This window comes from Phyllosticta citriasiana, assembly GCF_038021145.1.
Source record: "Phyllosticta citriasiana strain CBS 120426 chromosome Unknown IWZ02scaffold_14, whole genome shotgun sequence".
Lineage (NCBI taxonomy): Eukaryota > Fungi > Ascomycota > Dothideomycetes > Botryosphaeriales > Phyllostictaceae > Phyllosticta > Phyllosticta citriasiana.
The window spans coordinates 891,759-914,180 of record NW_027117291.1 but is presented as its reverse complement, the minus strand read 5'-3'; the positions used below and the strand labels follow the sequence as shown (position 1 = coordinate 914,180).

At 55.3% G+C, this 22,422-nt stretch overlaps 7 protein-coding genes across 7 annotated transcripts; 4 read left to right on the top strand and 3 right to left on the bottom strand.

The window, feature by feature from the left end:
- Positions 1-323: 323 nt before the first annotated feature.
- IWZ02DRAFT_471738 (putative Woronin body protein hexa) lies at positions 324-2,391 on the bottom strand (the record flags this gene model as incomplete). The annotated part of the gene is made up of 4 exons (XM_066768898.1): positions 324-827; positions 885-1,422; positions 1,621-2,009; positions 2,224-2,391. The coding sequence occupies 4 exons, from the start codon at positions 2,389-2,391 to the stop codon at positions 324-326; spliced, it is 1,599 nt and encodes a 532-aa protein (XP_066619417.1).
- Positions 2,392-3,188: 797 nt separating this feature from the next.
- On the bottom strand, positions 3,189-4,385 carry IWZ02DRAFT_471728 (Alpha/Beta hydrolase protein; the record flags this gene model as incomplete). The annotated part of the gene is made up of 1 exon (XM_066768897.1): positions 3,189-4,385. The coding sequence occupies one exon, from the start codon at positions 4,383-4,385 to the stop codon at positions 3,189-3,191; it is 1,197 nt and encodes a 398-aa protein (XP_066619416.1).
- A 1,130-nt stretch (positions 4,386-5,515) lies between these two features.
- IWZ02DRAFT_82456 (uncharacterized protein) lies at positions 5,516-9,626 on the top strand. The gene has a single exon (XM_066771271.1). The coding sequence runs from the start codon at positions 5,692-5,694 to the stop codon at positions 9,487-9,489; it is 3,798 nt and encodes a 1,265-aa protein (XP_066619415.1). The 5' UTR covers positions 5,516-5,691; the 3' UTR covers positions 9,490-9,626.
- A 748-nt stretch (positions 9,627-10,374) lies between these two features.
- Positions 10,375-12,553, top strand: IWZ02DRAFT_82463 (Alpha/Beta hydrolase protein). The gene has a single exon (XM_066771272.1). It carries the CDS (start codon positions 10,740-10,742, stop codon positions 12,321-12,323), a length of 1,584 nt encoding a protein of 527 aa, XP_066619414.1. The 5' UTR covers positions 10,375-10,739; the 3' UTR covers positions 12,324-12,553.
- Positions 12,554-17,435: 4,882 nt separating this feature from the next.
- Positions 17,436-18,328, top strand: IWZ02DRAFT_493749 (uncharacterized protein; the record flags this gene model as incomplete). The annotated part of the gene is made up of 3 exons (XM_066769963.1): positions 17,436-17,690; positions 17,767-17,858; positions 17,947-18,328. The coding sequence occupies 3 exons, from the start codon at positions 17,436-17,438 to the stop codon at positions 18,326-18,328; spliced, it is 729 nt and encodes a 242-aa protein (XP_066619413.1).
- Positions 18,329-18,685: 357 nt separating this feature from the next.
- IWZ02DRAFT_384363 (uncharacterized protein) lies at positions 18,686-20,446 on the bottom strand (the record flags this gene model as incomplete). The annotated part of the gene is made up of 1 exon (XM_066765330.1): positions 18,686-20,446. The coding sequence occupies one exon, from the start codon at positions 20,444-20,446 to the stop codon at positions 18,686-18,688; it is 1,761 nt and encodes a 586-aa protein (XP_066619412.1).
- A 114-nt stretch (positions 20,447-20,560) lies between these two features.
- IWZ02DRAFT_461334 (uncharacterized protein) lies at positions 20,561-22,327 on the top strand. The gene is made up of 3 exons (XM_066768210.1): positions 20,561-21,327; positions 21,386-21,611; positions 21,668-22,327. Exons 1-3 carry the CDS (start codon positions 20,649-20,651, stop codon positions 21,903-21,905), a joined length of 1,143 nt encoding a protein of 380 aa, XP_066619411.1. The 5' UTR covers positions 20,561-20,648; the 3' UTR covers positions 21,906-22,327.
- The last annotated feature ends 95 nt before the right edge of the window (positions 22,328-22,422 follow it).

Here is a 22,422-nt window from a genome sequence, read left to right as displayed (position 1 = left end):
CAAGTGAAATTGACAACGATTAAAGGGTCAGAGGCGCGCTTTGATTGATTGTCCAGCTACCTATATCCGGTTCAAGCCCGAAACGCCAGCCTGCCTGCCAGGTCGAAGGAAGGTGATTTTCCATGTTGCTTTGCTTTTTGGGGGGTTGGGGGGAAAGTCTCTGTGTGTGTGTTGCGTGTTACGTGTGCAGAGATGGAAGGCAAGAAAGAGAGTGAAGAGCACCTCTGATCAGCGAGGCCAATGGGTCGATCGATGTGTTCATCTGGCAGGTGGTCAGTAAGATGTGTTGACAGTGTTGGGGAGGGGAAGACGTACGAGTGGGTTTACAGCCTAGAGCCATGGACGACCTTGTAGTCGACAATGAGCTCAGTGCCAGAGTCACTAATGACGAGGACGCGGATGGAGCCACGGCCATCGTCAAAGGCCTCGGTGAGGCGCTTGAGGAGGTGGTCCTGGTCGTTGACGGGGAGGCCCTGCTTGACGTCACCGCCCTCGGTCATGCAGACGACGCGGCCGTCCTCGCGGATGTCGAGCACGCGGTACTGCTTGAAGACGGGGCCCAGCATGTTCTGCACAATGACCGACGGCGCCGGGTTCGAGATGAAGCTCGACTCCTCGTGCAGCTGCTTGGTGAACAGGTCCACGCCCAGGTACCGATGCTGGCCCGTCTGCGACGACGTCGTGATCCGGATTACCTGGCATGGCCGGCCCTGCAGGATCAGCAGGTCGCCGATGCGGATGTGGTGGCAGGGGATGGTGATGGAGTTGGAGGAAGCCATGGCGCTGGTCCGAGGAGTTTCTGAGATGAAGGTGCGGACGCGCCTAGGCTCGGAGTAGGAGGAAGGGGGAGGGGAGGGACGGCGGTGAGAGTGTGAGCCAGAGACGGAGCTGCGAGGCTTGGAAGGAGCTGCGTGCGTCTCCTTGATAATCACCTCCTCGCGGTCCGTGACGGGGCGGTCGTGGTGGTGTTCGTGCTTGTGGTGAGAAGTGTGGCTGTGGCCGTGAATGGGGTGCAGGATGCGGTCGGCAGCTTTGTGGAGACCGTGACGAAAACTGTGGTAGTGTCCTTCGTCGTCGTAATATCCCATGTCACGCTTGTGCTTGGGCGGGTCGACAGTTGTCCGAGAAGAAGACTCTACTCGAACTTGATCTTGGTGCGGGTGACGTCTCTCATTCACCTCTTCGGCACGAGATCCGTGAGTGGATTGGTGACGAAACTCGTAACGAGAGTCGTCGACAATGGGACGTGTGTACTCGCGGAACTGACGTTCGTTGGAGTCTATTTGAGAGTCGGCGTATGTGGTAGCCGGACCGTGGACAGTATCGAACTTGCTGTCGTAGACGCGCTCCTTGAATTCAGTGCGGTCGGGGACGTTGATCTGAGCCTTTTCGTAGCGACGGTAGGGCTGGCGGTAGTCGTTGCTGGAAGGGAAGAGTCAGTGAGGAGGTTCAAGGCTTTGTGGGAGGGGGGGGGGGGGGGCATGAGGCGAGTTTATAGCTGCATGGGGCGGTGTTCCCCGGTGGGTCGACGGATGAGAAGATGCGGGTCCGCGGAGCGAAAGGAATTGTGCGTTTGTTTATGCATAACAAAACGAAAGCAAGCACTGACTGGACACTTACCGCTCACTCTCGAATTCAACCTCGAAACGATCGCGCTCAGTTCGAGGATGGCGGCGGTCGTAGTCCCTCTCGTAGATGCGGACCTCTTCCTCCTCTTCGTGGACGGTGGGTCGATGACGGTCTCGTTCGTAGAAGCGGACCTCTTCCTTGACGCGTTTGTCTTTGTGGACGGGGACGGAGTAGGCAGCTTCAGATGCGTGACCTTCCCGTCCGACGCGCGAAGACTGATCAGGTAGATGTAGTTTGCTCTCTACCTTGATCTCTGTATGTTCAGCTTTGGAAGCGTCACTCCGATACGAGGACGGGAAGACACTGAAGGGGATCGGGACGCGGGCGTCAAAGTCCAGATTGAATGGAGTCGGTGCGTCCTCTCTTGAAGCCCTTTCGAACTGCGTGGACAATTCGAAAGGAAGACAAGAAAGAACTTCTTGGCTCCTTGCGGGTTATGGGTTGAAGAAAAGAGAGGGGAAGAGGGAAGAGGTGACGAGGCAGCGTATGTGGCTCTGGCAGATGGCAACTTAAGTGGGCGCACAATTGGCTGGGGGGGGGGAAGTGGGAAGTCTTGGGGATGTGCAGGAGCGAGATGATGAGGTGGAAGCTGACGACGGAAGCAATTGAGTAGGTGTGAGCGAGTCGGAGCTGCAGAGTGGAGACTGGGAGTGATGCGATGTCGAGGTAATTGGCGCGGTTGGGAGAAATTGTGGGGAGATGGTGTTTTGGTGATCCCCGTCGCGGCGTCAATCCCCCGGTCGTTCGTTCGCTGGGCGGCATGTGTTCAGGCACCCCCCACCCTGGCGATCCTGGGCTCGGGGTATCCAGAGCAACTGATTTTCCAATTGTCTTCAATTCACTCGATGACAGCGGGAAAAACACTGCTCAGAGGCAGACAGCAAGCTTCACGACCATCAAGAACTGGCCGTGTCCCCCAAACACCCTCGTACAACGCCGCCTGCTGCACTGCATCTCGACGCCAGCCGCTTGTCCCGTAAGCGCCTCCATATCAGGCCAGACTCCACCGGCCCCGTCGTGGAGCTCCGCCATTGGCCTCGTCTGCTTGTGTCGCTGCATCATCTCTCAGGTCGACGCCGTTTCCCAGCCTCCCGCCGTCGACGGCTCCTCCCGCCAATTGGCCGCTGCTCGCCGTTGGCTCGTTAGCTCCATGTGCCTCCTGCACGCCTCCAGAATCGTCACCATTTTGTCTCTGGACCCCACCCTTTCTGGCGATAGACTCTGTGCACCGCCTGGAGAGACTCAATTCGTGCCAGCCACTTCGATTCGCTGTCGGAGATGGATCGCGGATGCCGACTCGCGACGCGACTCGCGTTGCCGTGAAATGAATCCAGCCAGCAACCAATTACCTATGCACCCACCCAAACAAACAAACATGACGGGGCCCAAACTGACGGTGTAATTGTCTCCTTCTGTAGTCTACCTAGGGTATCGTCCAAGAAACAGGTGGCCCAACTCTACCATGTCCACCCCTTGATTCAGGCCGCCGTCTCCACCCAATCATCCAGCCCCAGGCCGCCCGTCCCAGCCACGTCCATCACAATGCACAATGGCCATTCTCACAATCCCGTCACAAACTTGAGAATCTCCTCCGCCACACTCGTCGGCTGTTCTTGCTGTGGCCAATGACCGGCTCCGTCCAAAATCACTGTGCCTCGAAAGTCGCCGCAGCTCTCTGGAAGCTTCTCAATCACACCGGGTTGCTGATAGTTGCCCCAATCTGCTTTGCCGCTTACAAACTTGCTAGGCACGTCGATTTTCCGCCCAGCAAACAAGTCCAAGTCTCTTCTCTTGGGATCTGTCAGACTGCGGTACCAATTGAGTCCACCCTGAAATCCTGTGCGATTCCATTCGTCGACATAGACGTTTAGCTCGTCATCGGACAGCCATCGCTCTGTTGCCTTTGCATTTTCCCCAGCCATGTTGGTCGACACGACCCCGGGCATTGACTTGTCTTGCGGCATGACATAGTACTCGGGCATCTTGGCTAATTCCTCTGCACTCCACTCTCTCAAGGGACGAGGTTCATTTTGGCTCCAGTCTGCACTCTTGAGGTGATAGTAGCCGCGAAGATAGTCAGTCATGCCTTGTGGTGGATTTTCCCACTCGCGCGCCGCGCCTTCGGTGCTGTTATACCACTTGTAGTGCTTCCTGGGAGGCGACAGCTTGGCCAGGTCACCCTGCACGTCCCGACCAACAATGTTTTCTTGGTTCTGAGACCGACGACCTTCCGGACCTGTATGAGCTACGTTGAATGGCAATGGCGCAGGCGGTTTGTACGGATGGCTCATGAGCAAAGTGCTGCCAAAGATGTCCGGCCGCATCAACGCACACATGCTGGCAGACACGGCTCCAAAATCGTGTCCGACGACACATCGGACTTTTTTGTATCCCAATGCCGACACCAGAACGACCATGTCGGTGACCAATTGCGTCATGCTGAATTGTCCGAGGTCCACGGATGCATATCCAGAAGTATCCCAGCCCGTGGTTCGTCCGTAGCCGCGTTGATCGGGGGCGACGACATAGTATCCCGCGGAACAGAGCGGCAACATGACTTTGCGCCATGAATAGGCGAGTTCCGGGAAGCCATGGAGGAGCAGTATCAAGGGCTTGGTGCGGGAAGGATCATATCCAGCCTCAAGAATGTGCATGTCCAGGCCGGCGACCGTGTCTGGAACAATGCGCGATGTGATTCCAGGGGGCAGCGGAAGAGGGGGCAGCTGTTGGTTCTTGGCCTCTGAAATTTGGCCCATAGCGAGTCGACAAAAGCAAGGCGTGGTGATGGCTGAAGGGGGTAGCCTGACTTGAGGTTTCAGGGAGTCAAGTACACACTGTCGCAAGCCGAATGCCATATGACGATGCGGGGAAGCGGCCATGGGAATTTGCGATGATGGTGTGGGCCGGAGAGCGTCGGGTCGTGTGACTTGGGGGTTTGATTTGATTCCAATTGGCGATGGGCGGGTGTGAGCAGCCAGACCAGCATAGCCGACGACGTCATAGCTGCCACTGTCAGCAACTGGAATGGAAAGGAAAGGAAGGAAACTCACCTCACCTGAACCAAGCAACCGAATGGATGGAGCCCCAAGGGGGTGTTAGGTTGTTCAGTCAGTCAGCGCGCTTGTGTCTTCCGCAGACGACGGCTCTCTCTAAAGGATCCATCCTTTGCGTTCTGGGGACTGAGGTACATAACTTGGCGCGCTGCAGGGACAAACCAGGGCAGGCTGCTTCTTCCGCTGACATGGCCAACTCCCTCCCTCCCTCTGGTCTGCTTTGGAGCGACGGGTAGGTGCAGTAGGCGTACCACTCCTGTGTCAATCGTCAGTCTTTGGAGACGTGAATAGTTTCCCAGTCCGTCGCAAAATACTGCGCCGCGCGTGCATGACATGGAAGAGCCGGCCTGCCGGCTGCCCGGACGTCATGTCGATGTCTTCGTCCCAGAGCGCTTCGCCACCTCACCTTCCCGGACCACCGACACCCCAGTGCACATCTCTTCCACACCACCCACCCGCGCGCCCTTGACCAGCTTCACTTCTACACCACCATCCGTCGCCTGCGAAACCTGCTTGACCCTCGCCGTCGCGTGGTTTACCTGCGCCTTTGTGTTTCATTCGTGTCAGCGCTTGCTCCAGCGCAGCCATCAGCTCCCCTGCTATCTACCTAGTTTCCGGAGCGGCGCATGACATCAACTGTCAACACCCCTTGCTGCTTGTTCTTTTCCACCCTTTCCACCCCTCCAGGCCCCTCATGCTAGGACGACCTTGATTGCGCCTTCTTCGTTCATCGCAAAGATGTTCAAGAATCGTCGTCGCGCCGTCTCAGGTCCGGTATGTTTCACCACCCTATGCGACCAACCTTGCGACCCATCTGATGCGCACAAACTGACTTGGCGCTTTGCAGCCGCAGAAGACGACCCCTTCGCCGAATGCCGCGCTCGCCGCCAGCCAGGCATTTCTGAAGAGCAAGTCTTCAAATGGCGACCTCTCATCTGCGGCAGCCGCCGCTGCCCTGCGGTCGCATTCTACAACCCCGGTCCCGGTGGCTAGTGTGCAGACCAAGCGCATGCAGAGAAAGGGCTCTACAGCGTCGGGAGCCTCAGGGGGAGCTGCCAGTCCCCCGGGTGTCCGCAGGCAGGCTAGTTCAGGCTCAATGAGTGAGCGGACCTTTCGTACTCCTTCACCGAGCGTGGTCCAGAACAGGTCGCGAGCCAGAGCGTTATCAGCAATGGACATTGACATACCTCCAGTCCCAGCACTCCCCCAGAATCTCGAAAGCCATAAGCGCAACAAGAGTACAGGCTCTTCTCCGATGAAGGTCCTGGCACCAACTCCTAGAACCCCCGGCCGCAGACAAATTCGTCTGGACGAAGAAGCCGATGCCGATGGGACTTCTACTGCGTCGCATAGTCCCGAGGCCGAGGTTGGCAGGAGATCTTCTGTCAACTTCTCACGTCCAATATCCCCTCGTCCGACTCCACCTTCAAGCCCTCCGCCAGCGCGAGTAGGCCACAGCGGTTGGTTCACCGGGCCCATCGTCAGCGACGTGAAGCCACGAGGTAATGTACGGAGGACATCTTCAGTGCCTTCCATGGCTGCAGGTGGACTCTATGATTCAAGACACAACCCGGCAAATTCATCAGGATTGAAGGCAAAATCTCCAAGAGAAATGGGTAGCAGCGCCGAAAAATTGTCGGGGAATGTGGTGAGCGGACATCTGCAAGGACAAGCACGATCCAAAACACCACCGCGCAAACCAACAATCGATCTTCCAGCGACACCACAAAGCTCCTCGTCCGCCTCTGACCTTTCAGCCGAATCAGACTTGTCCAGTCCACAATCCAGACAAGCTATGCGATTTGTCCGAAAACCATCCACCGTTGAAGAGTCTCCCGAAGCCGAGGATGCCGAAGAGAGGCGACTGGAAAAGGCTTTCGACCCTGAGGCTTCTCGTGCGAGGAGGGTGCCCGCCAGAGACTTGCCTTCCGCCGAGTTCAAACGGACAAGAGCAGTCAGTCAGCCCGTGCCATCTACTGGGCTTCGGGTTGACAGCATGACACTCCAGCCAGCTACCAGATATTCGCATGAGAGGAACACATCGATCAGCCCAGCTCGATCAGCACACTTTGCACTCAATGCTGTGGACGTCTCGAGCGGAGTCAGACACCAACCGCCGCCACGATCTATTTCGCCTATCAAGTCTGCCCTGAAACACTCGCCTTCTTCCTCGGTTCGGACAAGTTCTCCAAAAGGACATGGAAAAGCCTCGTCGGATGCTGGCTCAGACTCTGGTTCCCTTGATCTGCAACGATCTCGTCAAATTAAAAAAGGAACTCGAGTTAGCTTCGAAGACAACCGCGCCATCAAAGAGGACGATGCTTCCATTTCGTCATCCAACTCTCTCGACCAAAGCTCTTCTCGCTGGGGTGGTCGATCAGTACAGGGTAAGGACAACGTCTCGGAAGATGTCATGAAGCCCCGACCGACTCTACCTTCCTTTGGAAGCGTTCGGAGAGGAAGACAGGACGGCGATGAAGAGCTCGCTGAAAAGGTCACAGAATACGTACCATCCTCGATGTCGTCATCGCACACCATGGTCGATCCGCACGACGACCGCGATATCAAGTCGTACGAATACGCGTCGCAATCAGGCAAAACTCGTCAGCAGTCGTCTTCGGGCATAAAAACTACCGAAGGCTCAGAGTATGCGTCAGATGATGCCTCGACCGTAGAATCTCCGGATTCTGAACAATTTCACGCCATCTCAAAGGGATACGGCAACGGCAAGCTCGAGCCAAGCACGCGCAAATTAGAAACGTTGGTCGAGATGCCAATGGACGTGCCCCAGATTGCTGTCCAACCCGCGACTCCTGGCACAGAGCGGGAGGAGGAGGAAGCTTTCGACATGCCGGGCTCTTGGTCGGTGGATGAACAGCCGGAAGACACCCAAGAAGACCCCGAACCGCTTTCAGCGTCAAACCTGCAAAAGCTTTTAAAGGATCAAGACCTAAATGATCAGGGACAAAACTCTGAGGATGAGAGCTCGGAAGGAGAGAGTATATACAGCGATGCTGCTGAGGACCTGTCCCAGCTGGAAGGGGGGTTCGCCTCTTTGGATGCCATTGTCCAAGGACCACCTCCATCGAGTCTCAACGCCGCCATGGCTTCCCACGCTCGAGATGAGAAACCCTGCCAGAATAATGAGCCCAAGCGCAAAGCCGAAAGCCGGGAGAACAGAGTCAAAAAGCAGCGTAACGAGGAAATGGACACTGCGAACATCCCAACGTCAACCGAACTATCTGCCGAGTCTCTCCCGCGTGGGTTTTCCCAGCGCAAGAAGAAGGCTAAAGTCGTGCCCGAGCCACTTGTCGTGGCAGCACCAAAGACTGCTCGGCGCAGTCCAACTCCCAGAGCAGCCAATGTCCAACCGAGGAAACCGGCGCTGAAGACTACCATGCGTGTCGAAAAACCACAACCTCCACAGCGAACAACATCGGGGGCGAAGATGAGGACTACAATGAGAACTCCGATGCGAGGACCGGGTCCGTCAGGAGGTCTTGCCGCATCAAGGTACGCGCATGTGGACTTGCCCGAGCCAAGGTCCGCTCTCCAAAAGAAAAAAATTCCCATGGGGGTGTCTGCATCCATTGGGCGTCCAAATTCGGCGCTGCCTCCTTCTTCCAAGAATCGGATCACCTCTATGCCTCCGCTCGCCCGGTCGCCATCTAACGACTCCGATGTATCTGCGAGTAGCTTCCAGCGCAGCAGACCACCTAGTTCCATGAGGGGAAAATATACCATGCGTTCTGGCATGCGTGATTCTTTGGTTGAACTACCATCCCGGCAACAAACACGACCCATATCACCACCCATGAGCTCTCCAAAGAGTCTGAGCATCCGCTCGCTGTCTCCTACAGGCTCATTCTTTGGCAAGAAAAAGATGTCGACAACTTACCAGCCTCAATACGCTCAGCGGGCGTCAGCACCAAGCACTCCGAAAGCTTCGAGATTTTCCCGCATAGCAAAGCCCAATTCAGCCAAGCCAAAGGCACCCGCCATGTCAGCTCTCAAGAAGTCACGCTTTGCGGACTCCGACGATGAAGAGGAACCGGGACTACCAGTATTCCGATCGCGAATCGCTGATTCAGACGACGAGGACGATATTCCACAAATGCCAAGCGACCTGAGGCCTGTCAGGGGCATCCCACGACGAGATGACGATGGCGATTCGACAGAGCTCGAAGATGAAAGTGACATGGGAGAGCCCAACTCTCCGCCATCACTGACCAAGCGATCCGGTGGGAAGTCGCGGACCAAGCCTGAAGCGGCTGCTAGTGACAATGGAGAAACCTCGTTGACCGATCCCCGCTCATCTCGCAAAGGCGGGCTCATGGACAGCAAGTGGGCTACCGACGGGGAAGCGCCTCCCAAAAAGAGCAAACGCGGCCTCTTTGGTTTGGGGAAAAAGCGAGAAAGTTCACTTCCACGCCCTTCGACATCCAACGGTGCAACCTTCACCGGCAAAGATGACACAGTCCTCGCCGTGGAACCGCCGAGTCAGACCTCGAGCGATCAGCGTCGGCACACTCTGCTCTCCAATGCCGAAGAATCATGGCCTCTTGCTGCGGAAGAGAAACAGACAGAAGAACCCGGATCCGTGCGCGGCAGGCCAATGACTGCAGACGCCTCTGTCAGAACGAAACCGAAACTAAGCAAGCGATGGAGCTCAGCCATTTCGCCGATGGGGAAATCTTCCAACGGTTCTCAAGAGCAGGTAGGGAGGGCATCTGATGTTCCTGTTGGAAGAAGCGGCAAGAAGAAGAAATTCCCGGGGCTGAGGAAAGCTTTTGGTCTCAAGGACTGAATCTGAGTCTGATAGGTGACCGAGATGGTATCTTTTGGAGGTATTGTTGCCATCTCTCGCATTCTTTGATATTGCGCTGCGCACACCAGCCATCCCCTTAATTTCATTGCTCGACTTTTCTTATTTGTCTTCTCTTTTTTGGTCCGGGAGGTGGTGCCACACGACAAGGCATTTTCATTGATTGGTAGATACCCACGCATACTGGTGTTGTAAATCTCCTTAGGTTTGTTTGTCCAAGTCAGTCACTCTCCTGACGATTTCCTATTTCACCAAATCAATCCTCCTTTGCGGCTACGGCGAAATGACTGCCCCTGTCGATTTGCAAAAGAACCCCTTCTTCTCGGACGTGGACCTGAAATAAGTTCAAAAGCGAAAGCGAACCACGGCACAACGGGCACTTGAGATATCCCCAAATCTTGGCGTCTGGCTCGGCAGCTAATGCTCGGAGGGTGAGCTCCCGCTGTAGCTCCCGCTGTTTAAATTGTGGCGCTGCCCTGACATGGGTTGCCACTGCCGTCATGTCCGCTTTTTCGTTATAGCTCTGTCCGCCCTAACCTTGAATAGCGGCGGTGCGGGGTCAATAAATCATCGGGCTCTCTCCGAACACTGGAGTTTGTTGTTGCATGCGTTGGGCTTTCTCAAGTTACTCTCAGGCCGGACTTCAGCGTCATCAAGTTGCAAATGTTCTTTCAACTTCTAGTCAGGCAACCCACCAAAAGGTCTGGCTTCTAGCTAGCCTTTTAACCCTTGTCTCTGACGTCAAATCTATGTGTATGTGAGAGGCTACCTTACACCTTGGGAAAGCTGCCTTCTTAGCCGGGCTAAATAAGAGGGCTGAAATCAACGTAATCCCCCACCATTCTCCCGTCCTGCTCGCGTTTTTTCTTTGTAAGTTGTTGATGCTGAAGTCCGGCCTAAAAGTACCTTTTTCCAAGCACTTCTGTCATCGCCGTATCTTTGGAGTCTTCAAACGAACTGGCCGAAAGTCAAGGTCAACCATGCGTAGGACCTCGAGCCAGGGTGTTTTCGGAACGGCTACATGCTTTTGCCGCTTCCCTCCCGCCCAAGCCTGATCTGCCATGGCTCCGCGGATGCTCCGCGCGTGCCAACATCACCGGTAATGGCCGTTCGGTTGACAGCTGGGAAAAAGCATAAGTTTTGCTCATTAGCAGTATATCGATATATTAACCGCTCCCAGACTTCCCAGCAAGAGATGTCAATCAAACCGTCTACAAAAACAATTGGGCAAAATGCAACCTCCGTCAAGTTACTGGGCACTCGCTATTCACGTACTTCTGTGGGGCCGGCTACCACCGGCAGCAGGACAGGGACTGCCACAGCAGCAGCGGATCCCAGGACCACAATGCGAGGACTGGAACTCGAAATTCCGTCTCTCTGAATCGCAAATCGCAGCCGCCGGCCTCTCTGAATCGACAGCCAATAACGTCAACATTGCTCTCAACTTTGAACGCACGAACTGGGCAACTGGGCCAGTCAATGAGGACCCATTTTACACGAAAATACCCCGTAACAGCACGTTCCTACCCCCTGGCTCCCTGCTCAAGGTCGAGGACTACACCAATGTGTCTCTCTACACCGCTCCGCCCAATGTCGCGCTTTCACGCATCATTTACCAGACCCTGGACTTCAACGGCTCCCTGATTCCAGCTTCAGCATACATTCTCTGGCCTTATCTCCCACGAGAAGTACCTAGCAAAGGGAAAGACACCAGCAAAAAAATCCCTCTTGTAGCGTTTGCACACGGCACCAGTGGCATCTTTGCTGAAGCTGCTCCATCCCACATTCGAAATCTTTGGTTCCAGTATTCGGCGCCATTTACGCTTGCACTGCAGGGCTATGCTGTTGTGGGCCCTGACTATGCTGGCTTGGGTGTCTCAAAGACCCACGCTGGGAAAGAAATACCTCATTTGTATGTTACGTTCACTGCGCAGGGAAAAGACCTTTTATATGCAGCGCATGCGGCACACGCGGCGTACCCTGATCTGCTTTCCAAAGAATACGTTGTCATGGGCCAAAGCCAGGGCGGGTCTGCGGCGTGGGCTGCCTCGACGGTTGTGCATAACTGGACAGTCTCAAAACCAGATCCACCAGAGCCTATCCAGGACTTTCTGACCAAAAACTACTTGGGCGCCGTCCCCGCGTCACCTGGAGGTACACCAGAGATGATAAAACCAGCATTCACCATACCCAATTACGTCCGGACGTTCGCCTATGGCGCGCACGTTGGGCATGCCGCCTCGTACATGACAAACACGCCGCTCACTTCCATCTTCACGCCGGCGGGCCTCGCTCGCTACAAGCTAGCACGCTCTCTGCAGGGTGCCAACAGCGTCATTGGCGAGATTTTCAATGAACCCGACGCCGCCCCCTCTGGTTTCTGGCTGCGCGAAGACTTTGCCGCTCCGGACGGCCCTGCCGAGCGCATCCTACTGCAAGAGGGGACCTTTTATCGTCGCCAGCCCGCAGGTCCGCTACTCATCATGCAGGGCGCCAAGGACCAGTTCGTGCCTGCGCAGGCCACGAAGGCCACCGTCGAGGAGACTTGCAAAACATACGGCGATGCGCTCGATTTGGAGTTTGCCTATTTCGAGGGGGTCCAGCACGTGCCGGTGTTGTATGCCGGGCAGCGCGTGTGGTTGAATTGGATCGAGGACAGGTTTGAGAGCGTCAAGGGGGATAGCAAAAGCAAGGCCAAGGCCAAGCCGAAGGGCTGCAGAACCAAGACTTACAAGCCTGTCCGGCAGGCTGACCAGTACTCGAAGGAACTGCTGTACTATCTGTCGTATGCGCAGTTGCCGTACCAGACTGCCTAGAGGGGGCGGTGGTGGACGCTTGTCGAAACTCGGATGTAATATGGTGGTTGAAGAGAAATCAGAATAATGTCTTGCTTCCCTCCCCTGGCTGCTATGTGTGCGGTGTCGGTAGTTGTTTAACTTCTAATTCAACGTCCCTCCATCTCCCCGTAAGTGTGTTGTCGTCGCAATGGTGAGTGGGGCGTTCAGGTGTGCCTTGTTTGGAAGGTAGGATGGCGCAACCGCTTGCGCAGGGAGCTTGCACGTCCACCCCACCCATCTTTACTCTTTAATGCTGCATTCTTCTCTTCCTCTTCTAATCCATCTTCTTCGTCTCCTTGTCCCTCAAAAATCACCCCCCTCTTATTCCGGCCTGGTCCCCTTGGTCGGCCCGTTACGAATATGGACACTCTATTCTGCTCGCAAGCAAGAAATAATATGGCATCCAACGCTTGTGTTTTTCAATCTCATCCCATATGTTTTACACGATATCTACAAGACGAGCTTCTCCGTCAGACACCGGCTTCAACACTCTATCCATCCAAATCGGTCGGCGGCTTAGATTCTTAACCGCAGATGGAGTCGGATTGAGGCTCATTGTGGCAGTATCCACTGTAGCAGTCAGCATTGCTGGAGCAAAATTCCATTTGAAGAGATCCGCGTCAGCGAACTAGCGAACTTTGAGAAATCGGGGAGAGAAGCTTTGTCTTACGCGTAGAGTGAGCGCAGAAGTCGCGCTTCTCGATGCCGACACCTTGAACGCACTTACAGCTGGACTAGACATGAGCGATTGCTACTACATTCTGCTGTTCCTATCATGCTTACCCGCAGTAATCCGCACAAACCTCTAGTTGAGCACATGTTAGTATCATCATCCCGAAAAATTGAAAGCGCAAGACGGGTTTATCTATTGTCATGCTCAGTGCACCTCCTCTCAAGTTTGGGTGCGGTGATGGCCAGAGCGGCAATGAGAGACATGCGCACGTGTGGCTGCAGGTTCAGCTTCTGCGTCCTTTACCGGGCCCACCGCAGATATATAACCTGTCTACACTTACTACTGAGTGAGCTGTTGTTGCGGGCCCGGCACTGCTCCGCATCACAGCACCTGATGTCCTTCGGGATAAAGGAGCCCGTCTCCTCCGTACTCGCGTTGAATGCTTTAACAAATTCCGTATCACCTCACTGTCAGCGGTGTCTGGTTGATGATCGAATCTGATCGGAATAGCGCCGTCTTTTGGCCCATACAAGTCGAAAGGAGCTTCTTCTTCCGAGGACGGAAACCCGTTACGGAGCCGAACCACCGGGCGGCGTTGTTGAACGAGACGGAGCCCCGGTTTAATCAGACGGAACACCGAACGGCGTGCAGCTCTTGACATGCACAGTTTATTGTCTGATCTTGTAGCATAAAGTCAACCTGGACATCTTGCAGTAGGACCATCTGCCGCCGCTGCCGCCCTGATTTTGTCCCTAGTCCCTTCGTCCGATCGTCTAATCATCTTGTGCGTTGATCGAACATCATCACGGCAGATGTCTCAAAGTGCAGTCGCCGACGGCTTACCAGACGGCTTACTAGACGGCCTGCATCCCGCCGCACCATTCCTCATTGCAATCTCCATCTCCCTTGAGCAAGGACTGGCCCTTCCATATGGAAAAATTCAACTGTCTCGTCGTCTATGCCCCGACACGATGAGCATTCAGACGTCTCACAGCTACAGTAGGCCAACATCAGTCAACCATTCAATGAAGGACGTTAATTCATCGACTATCCATTTTGGTTCCTTCTCCTGACAACAAAAAAAGAGGAATCCGAGAAAAGACATCACATACCCGAATTCACCAAGTCCACATCCAACGCCCGTGCCGACAGCGCGCGTTTCTGGCTCGCCCTTCCCCTCCCCACTGCCGTCTCTGCTCCCTTGACCTGCGGTCCTATCATCCTCGCTGGTCCTGCAACCGCCGCTGCTGGCACCTTGTTGCCAGCTCCGTCTCCGGTGGTCTTGCCTACACCAGAGGCACTGAAGGAAGTGGAGGATGGAGTGGCGTCGGGCGCCATTGGCGAAGTTGAGGCTTCTTCTCGAGCTTTGCTGCTGCCATCTTGGCCTTTCTCTTCTTCGTCGATGCGCTTCTGTTGGACTTCGGGCTGTGTCGACATGGTGGCGGACCCAGCGGGATGCGGGTGGATGCAGACGTCGGCGTAGGCGTAGGCGTAGGCGTAGTGCGACTCCTGGTGGGCGAGGAAGCGGCAGAGCATTTGAACCAGGTGGGTGGAGTGATGGGATGTCCAAGCGGTGGTGCTTCGTGGCACTGCGCTACTGTGTCGACAGACTAACCAACAGACAGGATTGGTGTTGTGTGGATGGGCGGTTCTCCTTTCAGCGCTCAACGCAGAGGAGTGAATGTAGAGGCAAGAAGGTTTTTACGAAGCCTTCGACGTCGGTATATATGCCGCAGGCCTTTTCACCACACTGACAAGAAACAGACGCAAAGATGGCCTCGCGTGCCCCCCCCCCCCCCCCCCCCCCATCCATCGATCCATCTATCCAATTGCACGTTGCAACTCCTCTCATCCAACGAAAGCAGGCTGCGGTGTGTGTCCAACGTGCCGTGCTGCGGGCTCAGCCCTACCCTATCTTACCGCATGTCGCATTGCGTTGCTGACCCCCGTCAGCCAGCCGGACCCTTCCGACGGGCCACTCATGCCGGCATATCTTTATACCTTTTTACCCCCAGCATGTAGTTAGTAGTGAGCTCCAGCAGCAGTGACCGACAGCCTCACTCACCTACTCGATGACGACTTGACTCGCTGCTCACCGCAACCAATCCAGTACCTTAGTCGCTGCTCAAGGAAAGCCCTCCCGCAACGCCTGCCTGTCTACCACCCACCTACTACCTACATGTACGCCACGCCCACCGTCGCACACGCGCAACTGCAACAGCCAACGCCCCCAATTTGCAATACGCACACCGGACCGCTGAGCCTTAAGCCTGTCGTTCCAAATTCTGAGCTTGTTGAGCCGATTCAGCGCCCCCGTCCGTGGCTGAAAGGTTATGTGTGTGTGTGTGTATGTGTGTGTGTGTGTGTGTGTCAAACGCCGTCAGATGTCGGTGTAAGGTGCGGTGGTGCTGGGCTGAGCTGAAGTGCGCTCGCTGCCTATGCTGGGATGCTGGTGCGTCTCTACGGCAAACGAGCGAGAGAGCGAGCGAAGCTGGCTATGGAGAGAGAAAGAGAGGGGGGCCGAGGAAAAGGGAGAAGACGTCGCGATCGGATGGGCGCGCGACTGAGGGGCAGCGAATCACGGCCCACGCGATTCAGGACTGCGCTGTCATGTTACCGTTCATTAGTTTTGTTTTGTTGGTTGGTTGGTTCGTTTGTTGCCTTGCCGCATATGTAGCTTTAGGCTGTCCTGTCAAGGTGAGGAGGTCATAGGTACCCATTTCTGCGTCGGATTGTCCGAGGACCGGCAGAAAGCTTGCGAGTGCGTCACGGCGTTGATGGATGGATGCGCTGGAAACGTCTTTCAGCTCCTCCCTTCTGCTGGATGATGATGATGATGATGCAGGCTGTCGGCTTGCTGCATTGCTTCATGCAGCCTTGACGGGAGTCTACCACGTTCCATCTTTTCCTCTCTATGTTCTTCGCGCTGCCCCGTCATCTTGATGAGAAAGCTACACAAATGACGCCGTATCAAAAAAAAAAAAAAAAAAAAAAAAAAAAAAAGACACAAGTCATCATCCTCTTCAAACTAAACTTTCAAATACGCTGTCTGTTTGTCTGTCTATCTATCTGTCTATCTGTCTGTCTGTCCCACAAAAGAGCAAACAATTAAACGTCACAGCCAGCTACATGACGGCGCTACACAAACACCTACCTACGGCTGCACCACAGCCTCCCTTCCTCCCTCCCATCAGCCGCAGCCGCAGCAGCAATGATACAGAGAAGCCGCCCCCGCCTTGACTTGCCTCGCCTCGCCTCCTCTGCCCTGCTGGCCCATTCGCTCCCTCTTTTAGATCATGCGCCTTGCCGGCCGGTTTGGTCCCGTCAGGCCCCTGCATCTGGTGTACGAATTTTTCTCCCACCCTACATAAGGATTGGAGCCTGTCAGTCAGTCTGTGTTATGCTGGGTCGCGTGTTACGGCGAAAGAGTGACTTGTGGGAGGTGTTTAGGTTAGGGTAAAAATTAATGAGTTGAGTGTAGAGGATAGATGGATGGATGGATGGATGGATGGCCTGAGATAAGCTGAGCTGAGTTGTATGCGTGTGTGTGAATGTGGTGGGTAGGGGATGTAAAGCAGTGGTGACAGAGTTTAGCTGCCTCTCGCGCCGGAAAATGGACGTCAACGCGGCTAGCATCCTTAAACCAGCAGGCCTGCCAAGAGTGTGGAGCCGCTTCCGTAGTGGTAGATCTAAATTCACAGCGGCAAACCGAATTGCTGCTTAAGGAAGTAGACGCGTCACGTGTAGGGGGTTCTTAGGGGTTGACATGTTAAGCCCCCTTCTCTTATGCTATTGTGTTGTAACTGGATTAGGAGGATACTGCTAGAAAGAGCGAGGGTATCTGCGTGATGGCACTACTACTTTAGCTTGAACTCACCAACCCTGCGTTTGTGTAGATTGACTACTTTGTGGACTTTGGGGAGAACGTGAGCCACCAGCAGTTGGACTTTCAACAGTTACTTTCCTCGGATACTTCTTTTGCTTTAATCACTATCTTGTCAATTTTTGTTCCTTTAAAGTGCTTCCTATCGTAAGCGCTTAAAGTACGTCAAATAGACAGTCAAGCCTGATAGATATACACAAGATATCAAAGATATGTAACAGAGATGATGTATGTTCAAGCTTATTCGACTCACCCTGAGACGGGCCCTAGACTACATCACCCGCTCTCTCCAAATCACAAAGTCACTTCGACGACGACTGAATGACGACCCATTCTTGGTCGACCTGGCAGTCTCGGCGCTCTCGAACTGCACCTTCCCATCTGACGACCTCCACGAGGAACCACGCCGATATCCCCGCAAGTCACTGAACTGAACCCGGACTCCAACCACCGCGACGACTATCTCTCAAACAAACACACTACCACCATCGCTACCAGACGTATCAACACACTCGCTACTCCAGGGACAGGCGCCATGGCGCACCTGAACCGTCCCATATTCCCTACCGCAGCAGCTTACTTGCAGTCGCTTGCCATGGTCGAACCAGCGGTATCCGAAAGCGAGCGACCGAACGGCGTCCATGGCGGCATTCCGAGGGAGCCTCCTGAGGGTCTGTTCCTTGCTCTTCCTCTGCTCTGTTTTGATGACCAGCTGCTGATGACGGTGCCAGATTTGCCGCTCTGCCTCGTCAAGCCTTCTGATCGTGAAGAGTTCTTCCGCGTTGGCAAGGTAAGCGGACTATAAACGTGCTGTGGGAGATATTCAACGAGCGATCTAACGCGCGCGCTCGCGCCCCCGCGCCAAGGTCATCAAAACCATCGCCATCTGGAAGAATGATGAGAAAATCACCACCTACGGCGTCATCACGGACTCCGTCAAAGACTACTCCACATGCCTGTATGCCGCCCCCTCTCCCCTCACCACCTACCTCAACCAAACCATAACGAACCAAACCACCCCCCTAACACCCCCACCCCTCACCCAGCTTCATCGAAGACTTCGGCCCCCTAGGCACCATCACCGCCAACCGGCGCGAGCCCCCAGGCTCACGCGGCATCATCCACACAACACCCTACCCACCCGACCCGCTCGCCGGCGAGGCCAACCTCCTCGACCACGTCTTCGCCGCGAAGCCGCTCCGGGCCCCCTACGACCTGCCGAGCACGGCCCGCGTGGATTACACGACCATCTTCAACGCCCGCCACGACGCCCCCGTGCGCCACGTCGCGCAGCTCGATGAGGAGGGTCTCGATGTGCTATGTCGCAACTTTAGAGAGGCGACGGGTGGTTGTTTGATTGGTGCGGTTAAGAAGGAGACTAGGGAGAAGAAGGCTGAGGTGGTCGACGAGGGTGATGAGGTGGATTAGACGCACCAGGGCGGATGGGATGGGATGGGATGGGATGAGATGGGGTGACGTCGGGAGAGGAATAGGAGAGGGGGGATGAGGTTGGATTTAGGCGTCTTGTCACCGCCGAGTGGCTTGGATGACAGGGGACGAAGAAAGTACATTGCCAGACGGGAAAGAGATAATTTTGATCATCAACGTCGCAGCCACAGAAATGGCCAGCTCCGGCTTTGATATGACCGTGCCAAACGCCTCGCCAGTGCATGTGACCCGTCGTTCATGGAGTAGGTAGTAAATCAACAACATGATACATGAACACGCTCAAGCTTGGACCCCCAATACGCCCTCGACGCCCATGGCTGGCAGTATCAGAGCGGACTAGGTACTGAACAGCAGCGTACCAGAGAGCGGGTTCTTGGACCGCATCGACTTGTACTCCTCTGCCGCTGCGTCTCTCTCCCCGCGCACCATCCAATGCCGGTTATCCAGCAACTCCTGGTTCAGTTCGGCCAAGACCTGCTCGCTGCTCTTGCCATTGACTTTACCCCAAGGCCACCACCAGCTGCTGCTCTGGCCGGTAGCAGCCGCGTCACCGCTGTGCTTGGCTGCCCTCTCTTCCTCGATGCGGACCAGCTGCTGCACCATCTTCTCGAGGTTGTGGCGGCCGGCGAGCATGCAGTTGCGGCACTTGACGCGCTGGTCGTCGTCGAGGTTGCCAATGTTCATGGCCAGCTCGGCGTCGGCGATGGCCTGGCGCGTCCACTTGAGCCCCTTTTCGCGCGAAGACGCCGACGTCGCGTACAGGATCTCGCCAATCAGAGTCATCACTTCGGCGTCGTCGCACAGGCTGGCCGATGTGCGCTGCAGTGGCTCGTCGCCCGTCGGCGGCGGCGGCGGGTACTCGTTCTCGCGGATGAACCAGAGGAATGTGGTAACGAAGTCGCCGTTGTCATTGGAGGCGTTGAGGTTTGGTTCAGGGCCTTGGGGTGCTTGGCGGCGAGCGCGCAGGATGGAGATGAGCATCGGGAGGGCTTGACCGACGTCGCCGGCTCGTGCTTTGTGTGCGGCGTATTCTTTGGCTGTGGAGAGGATGTTGCTGGTCACGTACTGTGCCTTTTCTGAGATGATGCCGCTCTTGTTGATAATACTGTCGCCCTCGGGGATGGCGGATTTTGCAATATCAAGCGCCCATTGGTACAGGGTGTCGGCTTCCTGTGTGCGCCCCTTTTTAACGAAAAAGTCTGCAAGTCTATTTGCCGCCTCAATGCGCTGGCGGGCATTGAATCCCTTGGTGGTAAGTATCTTGATGTAAAAGTCTTCTGGCGGCGCGAAAGCTGGCCTGCAGTCCTCCACTCGCGGCGCTTCGGGCGCTCCGGGCGGCACAGGCAGGGGGTTCGGGTTGTCGGGCCCTATGACCATTGCAGGAGGGAAGACAATCAACCGTTTCTTGTCTGTAACCCAAGTGTCAAGCGCTTCGGCACAGCGTCCAAGGCTCATTAGCACCTCGTGGTACCCGCGCCGCCAGGGCTCGCTCTTTGCCTCGATGTCCATGCCCATTTTACCCATGCCGAGCAGTTTCACGGGAATATCATCTTGCTCCTTCACGTCTTGGCCATCAATCTCCGGGTCCTCCAGTCGCTTGACACATTCCTTGTAGCGCCGTCCAGCAACGACAGGATCGCCCATGCCTATCATCGACCATGCCGGGTCATCTACGCCGCGCGCATCCCGATAGATCCAACGGGTCAATGGGGTCCATTCGCGGGGCGTTGGCCTATCCCGCTCGAGCCTTTCCTGGAAAATGCCGTATTGTGCCACGCCAAAGAAGACGGTAGCAACAACGCAGATGACAAGTGTTCGAGTTGTTATCCAGGCATTGTATTTCCACTTGGCCTTTCTTTCAGTTGTAAGAAATCTGGATAATTGCCATTGGCCACCGTTCTGTCGACTTCGAAACTCGGTCGCGGCGGGGTGCAGGAAGGGCAATTGCGGCCGTGGATTGGCTGGAGACACGACCAAGAGGAGCTGCGAGTTGCGGGTGAACGGACGAGGTTTCGGAGCTTGAAGGAGGGCACTGGACAACAGCAACGGTCTTCGCAGAGGATGCAATTTTCGCGCTGAAAACCGTACGGCCTGCATGGCGGGCAGGTGTCGTGGCGCGCTGTGCTATGCGGAGACGAAGATCGGTGTGTGGGCAGCTCTGGCTGGAGCGTGTGGGTGAAGGCGGTGTCAGTGCGAACGGAGTTCTGCCGGCAAAACCCACTTAATTTCTCGATTAACATTGGGTCCCGACCACCCGACGCGCTCTTTCCCAACACCACTTTTTCGACGCGTCTCAAAAATGTCCAAGTCCGAAAAGCCCGAGAAGAAGAGCAAGAAGGAGCGCTCCGAAAAGAAGGAGAAGAAGGAAAGGAAGTCGAAACGCAAAGAAGCCGAGGCTTCTGCCGCCCAATCTCTCGACACCAACTCCGAATCTGCCGCAACTAGTTCCGCTCCTCTCGACACTGGCGCCGACTTTGTCGCTCTCCCGACCGAAGCCACCCAGGATGCCGCTTCTGAGCACAAAAATTCAAAGGCGCGCCGGAGGGAGAGGCGAGAACTGGAAATGAAGGAGAAGAGCGAGAAGAAGGACAAGAAAGAAAAGAAGGACAAGAAAAAGGCCGAGAAGAAGGAAATCGACGAGGCGGAGGTTGACACACAAGAGGACGCGCCTGACAAGTCCAAAAAGGCCGAGAAATCTGAAAAGACCAAGAAGTCGAAGAAGAGAAAGCACGACGAGACGGACGACGAATCTGCGCCCGTGGGGAAGTCGAGCAAGACCGAGGAAGAAAAGGCCGAGAAGAAGGACAAGAAGAAGCGCAAGAAGAACGATGGCGAGGCAGCTCAATCCGAGATCCCTGCGGAACCAAAAGATGATGCGCAGGAGGAGCCCGCGCAAGACCAACAGAATGAGAACGACGCGCAGGATGGAGAATTGGATGAGAATGGCAAGCCAAAGTCGCGCTTCATTTGCTTCATCGGTATGACTGTTTATTTGCGAAGGTCTTGAAGTTGAGCTAATAATCTATTCTCTCGCAGGCAATCTACCGTACACTGCCAATGCCGAAGCTGTGGCCAAGCACTTTGAAAAGGTCCATCCCATCTCGATCCGGGCACCCATGCGGGACGACAACAAGAAGTCCAAGGGCTTTGCCTTTATCGAGTTCGACCGGTATGACTACATGAAGAGCTGCTTGAAGCTGTACCACCATTCGCTGTTCGATGCTGGCAAGGGCAAGACAAGAAAGATCAATGTCGAGTTGACGTGAGTACATCTGATAGCAAACATCCGCCCATGATGCTGACATGAGATTTCCCCAGTGCCGGTGGCGGCGGGAATACCGAAGCCCGCAAGGAGCGCATCCAGTGCAAGAATGAAAGGCTCAATGAGCAGCGCAAACGTCGATTCGAGCAGGAAGAGAAGGAGAAGAAGCGCGCGCATAGAAAGCAGGGTGCAGGTGGCAACGATGCTCCTCAGTTCGATGGGGCGGCCGAAGAGGCTGAGGAAAGCCATCACGCAGGTATCCATCCAGCCAGACTGGCAATGATGCAGCGATAGTTTTCTTGCGAGGGTCAGGATGGAAGTTGAGAAAGGATAGGACAAAAATCATTAGATGGTGCTGGTTGGCTACACCCGGACACGAATCAGCAAAGGATTCCAATCTCTGAAATTCTGATTTCCTTCGGTGAGTTGTGTTGTTCCATACATATGTGTTTGCCATGGTGTTTGTCAAAGCTAGCGGCAAGTTGCAGGAGGGTGACAGGTGCCGTCAAGTGGAACTGCGGTGACGGCAAGCGGCGAAGATGAGCCGGTGAGCGGTAACGGAATTCCATCCATCGATGCCGGAGCAGGCAAGGGCGCCTTGGATGTTCATGTTGCCTGGTGTTGTCGACGCACACTCCTCCCACCAGCCCCAATGCGGCTAGACCAGGGCCCTGCTGCCTAGAACGTCCATCCCAGATCACTACACGTGATGCGCGTAGCTGCGCGACGCGACAAACGCGTCTTCCTATTTAACTGCTCTTTGTCTGCTTCGTTTGCATTGCCATCCTCATCGCCCTCTCTTCCCGTTCAA

What these genes read in the sequence shown, in the direction of transcription:
- IWZ02DRAFT_82456 (XM_066771271.1), top strand. Translation starts at nt 5,692, where the DNA reads ATGCAGAGAAAGGGCTCTACAGCGTCGGGAGCCTCAGGGGGAGCTGCC.
- IWZ02DRAFT_82463 (XM_066771272.1), top strand. Translation starts at nt 10,740, where the DNA reads ATGCAACCTCCGTCAAGTTACTGGGCACTCGCTATTCACGTACTTCTG.
- IWZ02DRAFT_461334 (XM_066768210.1), top strand. Translation starts at nt 20,649, where the DNA reads ATGTCCAAGTCCGAAAAGCCCGAGAAGAAGAGCAAGAAGGAGCGCTCC. An exon ending in GCGCTTCATTTGCTTCATCG is followed by an intron (nt 21,328 to 21,385) that starts GTATGACTGTTT and finishes ATTCTCTCGCAG; the next exon opens with GCAATCTACCGTACACTGCC. An exon ending in AAGATCAATGTCGAGTTGAC is followed by an intron (nt 21,612 to 21,667) that starts GTGAGTACATCT and finishes AGATTTCCCCAG; the next exon opens with TGCCGGTGGCGGCGGGAATA.